Below are 15,075 nucleotides of genomic sequence, written 5' to 3' on the forward strand. Positions count from 1 at the left end.
ATGTTTACCTATTCTGAGAACCAAGCAAGTGTTTGGAATTGCAAAACAGGGGCCTCCAAGCTCAAACCGGCTCCAAGAGACTTCCATTTCTGCCTGGACAGAGCCCCATGCCTTCAACATTGTGGGCACAAAGTTTTTGCAGAATTAAAACTTATTCACAAATAAGGTCTGGCTCATAATCAAGCTCTGGAAATCTAAATCAGTTTCTTAAATTGAAGAATTTAATTACCTAACATTTTGAATTTCCAGCCGTGAAAACAAGTATTTCCATTTAAGTCACTCTTTGTGATTGCGTCTCTGTCTGAAGTCACCACACCCACCCTTTTCATTCACAGGGGTTTTCACTCAGAAATTGGCCATGAGTACAGTACAACAGTCTCCTACAGCTGATTCACCTGCTCCTCCTCAGTTTCCCGAGCAGTGAAGAGATACAGGACCCGGGCTCTGCCAGGTTTGGCCAACTTCTTTAGCCTCCCTGAGCCTCAGTTTCTTCACTTTTAGAATGGGCATAATTTTGACCAGGGTTGTAATGAGGATTCTAGAACATCAAATATCTGGTTTGATGCCTAATGTGGCAAGCTAGTGCTCAATATGTTTGTTATTATGTTTTTCTGTCTAAATTCTACTCGTGAATGAACTCACCCCTCAGCGGTTTATAAAGGCTTCTGAAAATAACTGCTCTAGAGGGAAGACAACCTCCCTGAGACTCACTTAGCTCATCTGTAAATGGAAAGTGTTATAAACCATGAGGACGTGGAGAAGATTGGATGAAACAATGCAGGCAATCACCGGTTCTCAAAGTGGAGGTCTCCCAGCCAGCAGCTTCAGCATCACCTGGGAACTTATTAGAAATGCACATTCCCAGGCCCCACCACAGACCTATGAGGTCAGAGTCTTTGGGTCAGGGCCCAGGAATCTGTGCTGTAATAGTCATCCAGGTGACTCTGATGCTCGCCAAAGTTTGAGACCCATTGGTTGTGACAATGCTCTAAAAAACCTTGCAGCCACTTCGGCTCTGTTCAATCACAGTGAACCCACCTTTTTTTTTTTTTTTTTTTTTTTTGAGACGGAGTCTCACTCTGTTGCCTAGGCTGGAGTGCAGTGGCCGGATCTCAGCTCACTACAAGCTCCGCCTCCCAGGTTTACGCCATTCTCCTGCCTCAGCCTCCCAAGTAGTTGGGACTACAGGCACCCGCCACCTCGCCCGGCTAGTTTTTTGTGTTTTTTAGTAGAGATGGGGTTTCACCGTGTTAGCCAGGATGGTCTCGACCTCCTGACCTCGTGATCTGCCCATCTCGGCCTCCCAAAGTGCCGGGATTACAGGCTTGAGCCACCGCGCCCGGCCACAGTGAGCCCACTTTAAACAACAGGCCATTAAGTAAGAGCCCTGTTGCCCAGGGTCTGAATCCATAGCTATGTATGTATGTCATGAAAACTTCCTCATACATTTGTTCATATTTTTCTCATCTAAATAGCAAAGGACAGGCTCATGTAACAGGAAACCATTCTAAGCAAATGCAATGGTTATTTGGAGGATAAAGAGTCAGGAATCCAAATACCCAACTTGGCTCCAAACTTCTAGAAGACACGGTGGTCTTATGTTGATTTGACTCACTGATTAACGTAAAAGTGGAGAGAGAAAAAAATGCTGAATCTCTGGGTCTCTCCAAATTGATTTTTATTTTCAAACATTCAGAGACGTGGTATTTTACCTTTGATGTTTTTGTTTTTTTCTTTTTGAGGCAGGGTCTGGCTCTGTCACCCAGGCTAGAATGCAGTGATATGAACTCAGTTCACACTGCAACCTCCATCTCCAGGTTCGTGCAATCCTCCTGGCTCGGCCTCCTGGGTAGTGGGGACTATAGGCACACACCACCATGCCCAGCTAATTATTGTATTTCTTTGTAGAAACGAGGTTTTGCCACGTTGCCCGTGCTGGTCTTGAACTCCTGGGTGCAAGCAATCTTCCTGCCTCAGCCTCCCAAAATGCTGGGATTATAGGCGTGAGCCACCACGCCCAGCATCCTTTGATGGTATTAAGTACAAAACTTAAAAAGTTGTTATGGCAACAGAACATGGAAAACCCCCATTTTGAGACCACAGTTAAATGTGCCAGATAAAAAAAGGTAACATAACTTTAATGTCCCAATCATAGGGTGCCTCATTTTGGGTGAGGAACCTAAAGTTTCAGTTCCTGACACCACACCAGGTGTGTCTGGCCTAAATCCTGTCATCCAGCCTTAAAAGGTTGGGCTCTGCAATCCAGCTCTGTGGATGTGGCATGTCCCTGCAATCCAGCTGACCCTGCTGGTCACTGAGCGAGGTCAGAGCAGCCCAGCGAGGTCAGGGCAGCCCAAGCCTGAAGCCTTGGCAGATTTAAGCCCCTACCCTTTCTTTCCTCTCCTGGCTTAACCGAAGAGAATGGGGAAACAAGGAATGAATTTAGGAGGAGGTGGTAAATACTTATCATCTCATTTAATTCCTTCCACAGATCCCATTATATGCCCCTGTTTTACACATGTGGAAACTGAGGTTCACAGACCACAGTCAGAGTTAGCAATCAAAGCAGGTTTGATTGGGTGACAAGATTCCTAAGCGTGTGCTCTTTCTGCCACACCAAATGTGGAACTGTCTGTAGGCTGCCAGTGCGGGAGTGCGGGAGTGCGGGAGTGCGGGAGTGCGGGAGTGCGGGAGTGCGGGAGCAGCGGCACAGAGACAGAGGTCTAGAACCACATCGTGTGAAGTAATGGAGGGATTCTGAGATTTGGACAGGGCCACCATAACTGCCCTCAACATCTGATGGGGCTGCAATAGAAACAAGAGAGCATGATTATTTTCTGGGCCCTAGAAGGCAAAACCAGGGCCCCTGGTGGGAATTACAGGACAGCAAGGATTGCCTCTCGTTTGGAAGCCTGACCGCCAGCGCTTCCCATCACAGATGGGTCCACAGGAAGCCACCTGGCTGCTAGAGCTGCTTCCAGCTTTGGGAAAGAGGTTATGCCAGAGACCTCTAGGCCTTCTTGGCTCCTTCTTATATCATATCTCTGCTTACACAAACATGTGTTTTGTTTTTATTGTTGAGCTTTTGGTTGGTGTTGCTACTGTTTTTGTTTTCGCCTTAAGACCCGAATAGGGCCGGGCACGGTGGCTCACGCCTAAAATCCCAGCACTTTGGAAGGTCGAGGCAAGTGGATCCTTTGAGCCCAGGAGCTTGGGACCAGCCTGGGCAACACATGGCAAAACCCCATCTCTACTGAAAATACAAAGATCGTTTGAGCCAGGAGGCAGAGGTGGAAGCGAGCTGAGATCATGCCACTGCACTCCAGCCTGGGTGACAGAGGGAGATCCTGTCTCTGAAAAAAAAAAAAAATCTGAGTAGGATCTGAGAAAATAATTTCTATGCCTTCCACAGTAGGCATATTCCCTGAAGCTGCTTTATCATTTCTTCCTATCCTTCTAGTTCATTCACTGAAATTTCTTTTTTCTTTTTTTTTTGAGACAGAGTCTTGCTCTGGTCATGCAGGCTGGAGTGCAGTGGCATGACTTGGCTCACTGCAACCTCTGCCTCCCGGGTTCAAGCAATTCTCCTGCCTCAGCCTCCCAAATAGCCAGGATTACAGGCACCTGCCACCACGCCTGGCTAATTTTTGTATTTTTAGTAGAGACAAGGTTTCACCATGTTGGCCAGGTTGGTCTCGAACTCTTGACCTCAGGTGATCTACCTGCCCTGGCCTCCCGAAATGCTGGGATTACAGGCGTGAGCCACTGAGCCTGGCCCTCTTACTCCACATGTTCTGAAGGTTAGAGAGAGAGATATTCTATTTGCCTTGGTGCATAGGCAGGCAGGTAGAAATGAAGGCAATGCTCTTGATTTTTCACTAAAACACAGTGCAGTCTATCTCAATGAAATCCAGCCTCTCACTACCTAGGCTGGGTTGATCTGTTTCTGGTTCACACGTACCGTACTGCGTGAATTACCTTGTGTTACAAGCTCAACACCCTCCCTTCAGTTTCTATGTAAATCATTCACCTTCCTGCGGATGGCAGGAAGCTTCTACAGGTCATGTGTGTAAGTGTGACACTGAAAGCAGACACTGTGGCCACGGAATTGTTCTCAGAGAATTGCCGCAGTGAAACCCCAAGCCCTGTTTGAACCTAGTCTTTGATCAGCACAAAAACACACTGGATAATTGTACTCACAAAATAAAGCAGCATTTTTAGTGACCTTGCCTGACCTTAGCACGCTGATGGTAAACAAAGACGGGACAGTCAAGAGCAGAGATCTAACCTCCACACTGACATTTGGAAGCTGCCGGGCGTTCACTAGGAGCCAGCACTGTAGGCATTCATATCCAACTGCACACTCGGCTAAGTCACCTCTCCTGGGTGGTCTTAGTTTCATTCAAATGCCTACTTTTTCCTCTGCTCGGGGCTGCTGACAGGGGCAGGTGTGCCGGGCAGTGCGTCCGTGGGATTCTGCTTCTTTGTTCCTTGCTCTCCGCCTTGCTCAGTGGCAGACTCCCGTAAGTGGCCAGAGGTGCCCCATGTTCCTGCGATGTCCTGCAGGCTGACCCCCATTCCCTAGCTGCCACGCAGACTGTTCCAGCCAAAGGGAGGATGAACCCCAGCAAGGTGATGAACCTGCAGGAAGAAGACGCAACAGCTACGCCTTCCCTCATCTCAGGACGCCGAAATGAGACGCCGGGAACACGGGCCTGTGAAAAGCAAACCGCGGCATACTTATGTAGAAAAACCTTCAACAATTTTAAGGATGGAGAATGATGCTCTAAGAATAAAACGAATGAAAAAAGAGAAAATATATCAAGGAACATGTTAACGGATTTCACTTAACTTGTCATAATTATTTTTAAAATCTTAAAGCAACCAAAATACTGAGGAAGATGTCTGCAGCTGATATGACTAAGAATTAATATTCTTTACATACATAATAAACTTTAAAAATTAGTAAGAACCTGGCTGGGTGCGGTGGCTCAAGACTGTAATCCCAGCACTTTGGGAGGCCTAGGCAGACAGATCACCTGAGGTCAGGAGTTTGAGACCAGTCTGGCCTACATGGTGAAACCCCCAACTCTACTGAAAATACAAAAATTAGCTGGGTATGGTGGTGTGTGCCTGTAGTTCCAGCTACTCGGGAGGCTGAGGCAGGAGAATCTCTTGAGCCCAGAAGGCAGAGGTTGCAATGAGCTGAGATCGCCCCACTGCACTGCAGCCTGGGTGACAGAGCGAGACTGTCTCAAAAAAAAAAAAAAAAAAAGAAGAAGAACCTAACTCACACATGGAAAAGGGGGTAAAGAATATGAATTTACAAGAGAAAAATACAAGTGGCAGATAAACTTAGGAAAGAAAAACCCTCTTTGCCAGTTTTTTGAAGATGTAAATTAAACCAATGTATTCACCTATCAAACTGGTTCCACTTTTTATAAAGGTAGTAGCTTTTGATGCTGGTGAGAGGGTGAAGTAACACATGAGAGTTTCCTACTGGGGACAGGAAAAATGAATTGTTCAGGAAAACAACATCAAATGATTCAAGAATTATGACCCAGCAATTATACTTCTACTTAATTTATGCTAAGAGACCGGGCACAGTGGCTCACGCCTGTGATCCTAGCACTTTGGGAGGCCAAGCAGATGGATCACGAGGTCAGGAGTTCGAGACCAGCCTGGCCAACATGGTGAAACCCTGTCTCTACTACAAAAATGCAAAAATTAGCCGGGCGTCGTGGCATGCGCCTGTAGTCCCAGCTACTCCGGAGGCTGAGGCAGGAGAATCGCCTGAACCTGGGAGGCGGATGTTGCAGTGAGCCAAGACCATGCCACTGCACTCCAGCCTGGGCAACACCCAAAAAGTATTGGGTGACTTGCTGCAATGTGTGTAGGCAAGGCAATCCCTCAAATAAAATTAATCTTCAGTGGTCACCTGACAGCAAGGAACAGGAATGTTTTGAGATAGAGTACATTTCTCAGTGGTCCTGAAACCAATCATACTGGGCGTGACCGGCCTTCCCCTTGAACACTTGTGCATTTTCTTGTTTAAGGTAAATGGTGGGCTGAGCATGGTGGCTCATGCCTGAAATGCCAGCACTTTGGGAGGCCAAGGTGGGTGGACCACCTGAGGTCAGGAGTTCAAGACCAACCTGGCCAACACGGTGAAACCCTGTCTCTACTAAAAATACAAAATTAGCCAGGTGCAGTGGTGCACGCCTGTGGTCCCAGCTACTCGGGAGGCTGAGACAGGAGAATTGCTTGAACCCATGAAGTGGAGGCTGCAGTGAGCTGAGATTACACCACTGCACTCCAGCCTGGGTGACACAGCAAGACTCTGTCTCAAAAAAAAAAAAGGTAAATGGTGATCTCCTTGTATCTCAGTCTGTTTGGCTGCTATAACAAAATACCATAGGCTAGGCGGCTTATACACCCCAGAAATTAATTTCTCACAGTTCTGGAGGGTGGGAAGCCCAGGATCAAAGTGCTGGAAGATTCGGTGTCTGTTGAGAGCCCATTTTCTGGTTCATAGACGGAGCCTTCTAGCTGTGTCCTCACACGTTGGAAGGGGCAAGACAGCTCTCTGGGGTCCCTTATCTAAGTTACCCCACCCCATTTGTGAAGGCTCTGCCCTCATGACAGGCACCTCCCAAAGGCCCCATCTCTGGAGATCATCACATTACGGGTGACATTCCAACTTAAGAACTTTGGGGGGGAAACAAAAACACTCAGACCATAATATCCTGAAACAGGCAGTACTGGCCAGACATCATGCAATGAATGAGATTTAATAGTGAAATGCAGTTGATGAGGGGAGTTGATAAAACAGTACCGACAGATCACAACCCACCCAGGTACCTCGGGTGTCCATACTCACAGACATACGGCAGCAAATGTGTCCAGGGGGAACGTTCCAGTAGCACATCTGGCCACACTCCCACCAGATGAGGAGGAAGAATTTATTGTAAAAAGAAAGAGGGAAGGGGCCAGAAATGAAGTATTTCTGAATCTTAAAGTATCTACCAAAAAAGAAAAAGAGATTGTATAAATCATTTAGCTTGTAATAATGCCTTACATTTTTCCAAGTGCTTTCATATCTATTATTTCAAAATGAAACTTTTATAGTAAAAAGGGACAGCTGGGGCTGGGCACAGTGGCTCACGCCTGTAATCCTACACTTTGGGAGGAGGCCAAGGCAGGGTGATCACTTGAGGTCAGGAGTTTGAGACCATCCTGGCCAGCATGGTGAAACCCTATCTCTACTAAAAATAGAAAAATTAGCCAGGCATGGTGGTGCTCGTCTGTAGTCCCAGCTATTTGGGAGGCTGAGACATGAGAATCACTTGAGCCCGGGAGGCAGAGGTTGCAGTGAGCCGAGATCATGCCACTGCACTCCAGCCTGGGCCACAGAGCGAGACTGTCTCCAAAAAGAAAAAGGGTGGGGACACCTGGTTTTGAATATATCTGATTTACAGTTGGAGGGAAGTAGAGCACAAAAATGTGGAAACTTAGAGAATGAGGAACTCTTAGCCCAGCTGGAAGTAAACCCAGGTCTACTGAATCAGTCTTTTCTCCTGGCCTTTCCTAGCACATGGTACTGGGAACTAAAAACCTAAACACGCGCCATTGCTGGCTCAAATCTAGTTGTGAACAAGCCCCCCGACAGAGAAATGCAATATAAGATGGAAATACACAATTGCAGCCCATAGTCTGGGGAAAGGTGCCATCTGAAATTGAAGGTAAGAAGCAGCAAGTCAGGACACAGCTGATGAGCACTGGAAGAAATTGCGTGTAAAGAGCCTACTGGTAAGACTAGGGCAGTTGTCTCCAATTTTAGCAAGCCTCAGAATTACCTTGAGGGCCTGTTGGCTCTCTGCCTCCCCTCCCTGCAAGTTTCTGATCCAGGAGGTTTGAGGCAGAACGTGACTTTGTGCTTCTGACAAGTTTACAGGTGTTCTTGCTGCGAATCCCAGGAGCACACGGTTAGAATTAAGACCAGGGGACTTCCAAAATCTCCACAAAGGATGGGCACACAGCTTTCCTCCTTCTTTAAAATGGCGATCATAATAGTACCTACCTCCTAGGGTTGTCATGAGAACTAAATGACACAATGGTTGTAAAGCCCTTAGAACAGTGCAGGACAGGCAGTAAGTTTAATAAATGTTGGGTGTTCCTCATCTCACCACACCACATTGCCTAGTCTTGCATTTAAGAGGCTCAAGTTTGAGCTAGCTTGCTGTGTGACCCTGAGCAGGTTGCTTCATCTCTCTGGGTCTCATTTCCTCATCTGTGTAACAGTGAAGGGTGGGTCAGACATGATGTATTCTTTTATTATTATTATACTTTAAGTTCTGGGATACATGTGTAGAATGTGCAGGTTTGTTACATAGGTATACACGTGCCATGGTGGTTTGCTGCACCCATCAACCTGTCATCCAGGTTTTAAGCCCCGAATGCATTAGGTATTTGTCCTAATGCTCTCCCTCCCCTTGCCCCCAATCCCCCGACAGGTCTCGGTGTGTGATGTTCTCCTCGCTGTATTCATGTGTTCTCATTGTTCAACTCCCACTTATGAGTGAGAACATGCAGCGTTTGGTTTTCTGTTCCTGTGTTAGTTTGCTGAGAATGATGGTTTCCAGCTTCATCCATGTCCCTGCAAAGGATAAAAACTCATTCTTTTTGGGGCTGCATAGTATTCCATGGGGTATATGTGCCCCATTTTGTTTATCCAGTCTATCACTGATGGGCATTTGGGTTGGTTCCAAGTCTTTGCTATTGTAAATAGTGCTGCAATAAACACAAGGGACATGATATATTCTAATGTCCTTTCCATCTCTAACCCTCAAGGTTCCCATGAGTCTGTGACCCAAGGGTTTCTAAAACGTCCAAAAATGCTGCTGTAAGACTAATAATATGTGATTAACTGTGATTCCTAATTGTAGCATGGTAAGGGTAGAAACAAGAAGGAAGGATCATCTGTGTGTCCTCAACCCTGGCCAAGAGTTGGGGTGCTTGATCGAGGTTACCAGCAGGTTCCCACAGGAGACCTGGCAGTAGAATTTTTCATAATCCAATTCCATTTGCTCTGAACCAATGCTACTTCCTGTTAGTATTTGGGTTTCCAAACTAAACTCTTCCACTGAAAACGAAGTGTACTGACCAGCCAGCACACGTCTGTTCCCTTTGGAAGTTCTATTTCTAATTTTAAAGGAATCAAATGACGTTTCTGTTTTGTTTTGGTTTTGTTGTTTTGGTTCGTTGGTTTTTTTGTCAATCAACCACAGCCCAGCTCTAAATCCTGCCATGGTAAACAAAGACAATCGGCAGCCGGCGCACATCCAATCAGCCTTAAGTAATCAGCCTGAAGTGTCTATGCTGCGCTAGATTCCAGATCTACAAGGGGAATATGAAACCTTTATTGGGGCCGGGCCCGGTGGCTCAAGCCTGTAATCCCAGCACTTTGAGAGGCCAAGACGGGCGGATCACGAGGTCAGGAGATCGAGACCATCCTGGCTAACACGGTGAAACCCCGTCTCTACTAAAAAAATACAAAAAAACTAGCCGGGCGAGGTGGTGGGTGCCTGTAGTCCCAGCTACTCCGGAGGCTGAGGCAGGAGAATGGCCTGAACCCGGGAGGCGGAGCTTGCAGTGAGCCGAGATCCAGTCACTGCGCTCCAGCCTGGGCGACAGAGCGAGACTCCGTCTCAAAAAAAAAAAAAAAAAGAAACCTTTATTGGAATCCTCTGTTGAATCTGTTTTCCAACAAATTCTCACCCCACCCCATCCTGACCTCTTCACTAACACAAGGTCAGCTCAAGCCCTGTCTAAATTCCCCACTCTTACTCTATCCAGGCTGGGCTCTGCTTCTCTAGCTTTTATGCCCAGCCCCAACACTTGAGTGAGATTGGACATTTCTTTCCTGACAGTGTTTCCTAATAGCTCAGGCACACACACTTTTCTTCCTAACTAAATTGTACATAGTTTTGAAACGAGTAACTGCCAATCATTTTTATCCCCCCGCCCCCAGCACACACAGGTGATGTCTCATACAAAGGCCAGAGACAAAATTGCTCAATAAATATTTTCTGAATTGAACTGAGAACACAAAATGGTATTCTGTGAAATGTTTTGGATTCCTTTTGAATTCTTAGCCAGAAAGGCAATTCTATGGGTAATTCAAGGAGTTACTATTAAAAGAGTTCCATTTTCTCCATTGGTGCTCAGGGAATCTGTAAGAGGGAGTTGGAGGAGAAAAATCTTCCCTTGTACTTCTAGCACCATTGTTCTGCTATGTAGGCCTAGTGATTCTCATAGGAAAAGCAAGGTGAAATTAACCTAATAGAGCATAGGAAAGAGCACAGTTTGAAGCTTATTGTAAAGGGCTGTTAAACGTCGATTCTAAGCAGCTCGGAACTCATTGCTTTTGGCCACTGCAAACTGGGACAGTGTGATCATCATAAAACGTTATAAAGTCTCCAATGGGACAGACTTAGAGTGAGTGAGTCTTAGACTTAGAGTGAGTCCCCGAGAATGGAAATGTGCAGCCTTCAGTGTTGTGTCTGGATAAAATCAGACACAACTCAGTGTTAAACAGACCTTTAGAACAAGCCCCGGGCTGGGTGTGGTGGCTCACACCTGTGATCCCAGCACTTTGTGAAGTCGAGGCAGAAGGATCACTTGACGTCAGAAGTTTGAGACCAGCCTGGTCAACATAAGGAGACCCTATCTCTACAAAACATTTACAAATTAGACAGGTGTGGTGGTGCATGCCTGATCTCAGCTATTTGGGAGGCTGAGGTGGAAGGATTGCTTGGACCCAGGAGATTCAGGTGGCAATGAGCCATGATTGTGCCACTGCACTCCAGCCTGGGGACACAGCAAGACCCTGTCTCAGAAAAACAAAAGCAAAACCAAAAACACCCAAGCCCCTTCTTTGTCAGCTCTTGTGTGGTCCCTGTGACCAGGTAGATTGCCTCTGCCTCACAATTAAACTTCAGCAAGATTATCTAACATTTGTCAAGCATATTCTAAGAGCAGGGCCCTGAGCTAAGGGGCTATGAGTTCCCATCCTCCCAACTCCCTATTGTGTTAAAGGGAACTCAGATAATCTAGCCAGCCTAGGAAGTAGGTATTAGGTAGTCTTTTGGGTTGAACTGTGTCCTCCAGAAAGGTTCAAGTCCTAACCCTTAGTACCTGCGTATGTGACCTTATTTGGAAATAGGGTCCTATTTCCTTATTTGGAAATAGGAAGATGAAGTTAGGTTGGGCCCTAAATCCAGTATGACTAGTGTCCTTATGCGAGGGAAGTTTGGATATACAGGGAAGAACTCCACATGTGGGTGGAGGTAGAGGCTGGAATGATGTGGCTACAAGCCAAGGAGTGCCAGGAAGTACTGACAACCACCAGGCATGTGGAGTAGGGCAAGGAACAGACTCTCCCTCAGAGCCTCCAAAAGGAACCAACCTCATCATCACCTTGACTTCAGATATTTAGCCTCCAGAACTGTGAGAGAATGAATCTCTGTTGTTCTAAGCCACTCAGTGTGTGGTCACTTGTTACAGCAGCGATGGGAAAGGACTATTAATGATACCAAAATGCATGGGTCTGGATTTTTAGGAAAATATCCCATAATTGGGTTTCATAATCACCACATCCAAGTTCCATCCAGGCTTTCAGCATTCTGGTGTGAAATAATTTTATTCTTAGGAATCCAGGTAAAGTATGTTGGGTGAAATTTTATAACATTCTATGACAACAACTGTGCAGTGTTTTGCCCTAGCCCTTGGTCAAAAGCAGTTATGTCCTGACCTGCCAGGATCTTGCTCTCCCTCTGCCGTACTAGGGCATTTTTTCTCGCCCAATCTACTACTGGCCCTCCCCGCTCCCCTCCTCTGGGTGAGTGCAGTCTGTGCAAACAGCTTCAGTCTGGTATGCTGAGCTGGTTGTCTCACATCTGTAGAGGAAATATTGGCAACTCCATCAAAGAGCTTTAAGGAATAGCTGACAAATCCTTTCCAGATGGGGACACTTTACCCCGGGCAAAGACCTCCAATTTCTATCTGCTGCCTCTGTGCCAGAGCTGGAAAAATGCCTGGGCAGCAAAGACTAAATTCCCCTAATCCATCCACCCACGTCAGCTCAGTTGACAACCACCAGGCCGTTTTCTTTTCCTGGTTCCTCAAAGAGAATCTCCATCTTGTTTCTCTTTGAATGCTACTTTCTTAAAATATCTTTTTATCAATGGCAATTATTTCTAATATTTTATTTTATTCTAATGTCAACTCTGGCTAGAAAGCTTGGCATTAGTCTGAAAAATTAGGCTAATTGACAAATCTCTTAAATAATAAGGACTATTAACTCTTAGACTTAGAGTCACTTAGTCACTTGAAATGCTAATTTAATAATAACTATACATTTATCTTTGTTTCTAGGATATTTATGGCTTATCCAACAAGAATTGAAATTTGCATTTGATTTGTAATGATTTATTGCTTTTTTATTTTTATTTATGTATTTATTTATTTGAGACGGAGTCTTGCTCTGTAGCCCAGGCTGGAGTGCAGTGGCACCATCTCAGCTCACTGCAAGCTCCGCCTCCCAGGTTCACGCCATTGTCCTGCCTCAGCCTACCCGAGTAGCTGGGACCACAGGCACTCGCCACCACGCCTGGCTTATTCTTTGTATTTTTAGTAGAGATGGGGTTTCACCGTGTTAGCCAGGATGGTCTCGATCTCCTGACCTCGTGATCCGCTGGCCTCGGCCTCCCAAAGTGCTGGGATTACAGGTATGAGCCACCGTGCGCAGCTGATTTATTGCTTTTTTAAACAGCACATGAAATACCTGGCTAGATAGATAATACACCCAAAGCCATAGGAATCGTCACAAATGCAGAGGACCATTTAAGATTTTAACAACTAGCTGCAATATCAATACTTTAAAGGAGAACTCTTAATAATGTATAACTTTATTATATGTTAGTTCTTCTCACTCCTAATAATGTAGAACTTTACTATGTGTTAGTTCTTCTCTGGATGACCAGAATAAATATAAAAGACACCAGTGACAAAAACCTAGGCTTAAAATTCTTGCTTTGAAAACTTTAAAAGACTTAGGGGAAGTCAAATCAGTTTCTGTGGAGACTAAAATATATTCCTTCCGCATAGCTAAGGGAGAAGTGATTAGAAGGCCATAGAGAGAGCCATGCAGAGCCACCCGTCACTGTACAGAGGAAGAGACTGAACTTGGGGAGATTAAGTGATTGGCCCAGGATCACACAGCTGGGAGGTGACAACCAGGACCAAATGCTGGGCTCTTAACACTAATCCATTACAACATGTTGACTGCACACAGTCCTCGTTCAGAATGGCCTCCGGATATGGCAGGTGGCAGATTGCCACACACGGGCCAGGGCACAGAACACTCACAATATTGAAACCAAACACCACCCACCTCCTTTCTTCAGCCTAACCAGGCAGCTGTGGGTGAGGAAAGATTGTTTAACTTCACATTTTTGTTACATAAAGATTCAGCTCTATCTTTTCCTTATTGTCTCCCTTCCTACCTACTCCATTACTATTCCACCATCTTTACCTTTGAACCCCTCAAACCTCCATGAGGCTCAGTTTATTGGATTGATCACGATGAAAGGTTGGTTCAGTCCTGAAGGAATTACCTTTCTTGGTTCTAAGGAGCTGGGGTTTTTCCAACATTACGCTGTGAGATGATAGTTTCACTAGATATTCTTTTGTACCTACCCAGCCGAGACATCAGAGTCACATCCTCTTCAGCACAAGAATCAGGGACACACACGCCCACAATGTAGTCAGTCCCATCCTGGGAAACACAGTGCCACAATGTTCTTTCATTTTGGCATTCATAACATATATGCATGATCATCCCAAGTAAGTTTGCTGCTAAACAATCAGATTGGGAGTGGGAGAGAAGGATGTTGAAAGAAGAAGTGTTCCAACTTCTTAAAAGATGACTTTTCCATTACTGAGTGGTTCAAGTGAATTTCCAGAGCATCGGACACATGCATATTTTTAAAAAAATGCCTCAAGGCTTAATGTAGGTGATTCTTTAAAAAGCAACCAGTAGTTTTGGATAATCTGCCCCACTGCCTCTCTCTTCCAAATGAAAGGTCATTAAGAGTTGCATCTCCTGCAATTTTCAATACAATTTCCAAGTTGCCATTAATTGGTGGCAGGACACACTGTATCAAATAAAGATTTTATTAACAAATCAAGCCAATAACTAGAATGCCTGTCCCAATAAAGAAAACATCAAAGTATAAATAAAACATTCTGGGATGATTCTTCTAAACACATAATTTAGAGGATTGTGTAGGCCTGACCTTTTTCTCCAGTATCAAAACCATTAATCTGCTTTGAAAATGACATTTGTATGCACTGATTAATCCCTCAAGCAATCATTATCCCAACCCTCAGCAGGACAAATGGAGCTAGGTGGTCATCTCTCTGTCTCCACGGCGAACCATTCTAAGATCATTTTATAGCATTAATATCAGAGAGCTTGGATTTCTTATTGTTAATTTATACAACTGTTATTAGCCAACTTGTAATGTAATTTTCCTTTAGTACTGTGTGACACACATCAAGTCTATCTTTGTATTTCATAACAGGCTATGCTGTTCCTAGTTTTGTTTTCTGTTTTTGTTTTTGTTTTGTTTGTTTTGTTTTGTTTCTGAGCAATAAAAGGATTAACATGCTTTGAAGATAGCCCTGCAAATTTGGTCAACTGATTTAGTAATGTTTTCATAAAAGTCATGGCCCGTCTGCTAGGATAACCTCAAATTCATGTTTAGAGCTCTCTTTCTGAGAAGAGTTAAGGGCAATGGGAAGTCCACCCTGCCTCTGGTATTCTAAAAGCTGTTGATGAGTCAGGAGTGTATGGAAAGCTCCGTGACTCAATCCACCTCATACCAAGTAATGATGCGGTTCCCTGACAGCAAGGATACAGAATGGGGACTTTGTCTGGGACCAAATCCAAATTTTGAGGTCCTTTAGTAAAGGAGAGTCCCTACTGGACCCCAGCAGAGAAGGGCAGAAGAG

The 15,075-nt window shown here is 45.2% G+C and overlaps 1 protein-coding gene across 9 annotated transcripts in view; it reads right to left on the reverse strand.

Moving 5' to 3' along the window:
- Positions 1–15,075, reverse strand: part of LOC103244205 (O-acyltransferase like protein) — a 75,833-nt gene that overhangs the window by 36,902 nt on the left and 23,856 nt on the right. For 5 of the 9 annotated variants that reach the window (XM_008013928.3, XM_037987953.2, XM_037987955.2 and 2 more), the window contains 3 exons: positions 13,759–13,837; positions 6,881–7,022; positions 4,415–4,641 (listed from right to left, as the gene is read on the reverse strand). In XM_008013928.3, coding sequence (XP_008012119.3) covers positions 4,415–4,641; positions 6,881–7,022; positions 13,759–13,837 — 448 coding nt within the window. Of the gene's footprint in view, positions 1–4,414; positions 4,716–6,880; positions 7,023–7,856; positions 7,964–13,758; positions 13,918–15,075 lie in introns of all 9 variants that reach the window. The other 4 variants (XM_037987959.2, XM_037987956.2, XM_037987958.2 and 1 more) reach the window with 4 other exon arrangements.

The sequence above is a fragment of the Chlorocebus sabaeus genome, chromosome 18, assembly GCF_047675955.1.
Source record: "Chlorocebus sabaeus isolate Y175 chromosome 18, mChlSab1.0.hap1, whole genome shotgun sequence".
NCBI classification, from domain to species: domain Eukaryota; kingdom Metazoa; phylum Chordata; class Mammalia; order Primates; family Cercopithecidae; genus Chlorocebus; species Chlorocebus sabaeus.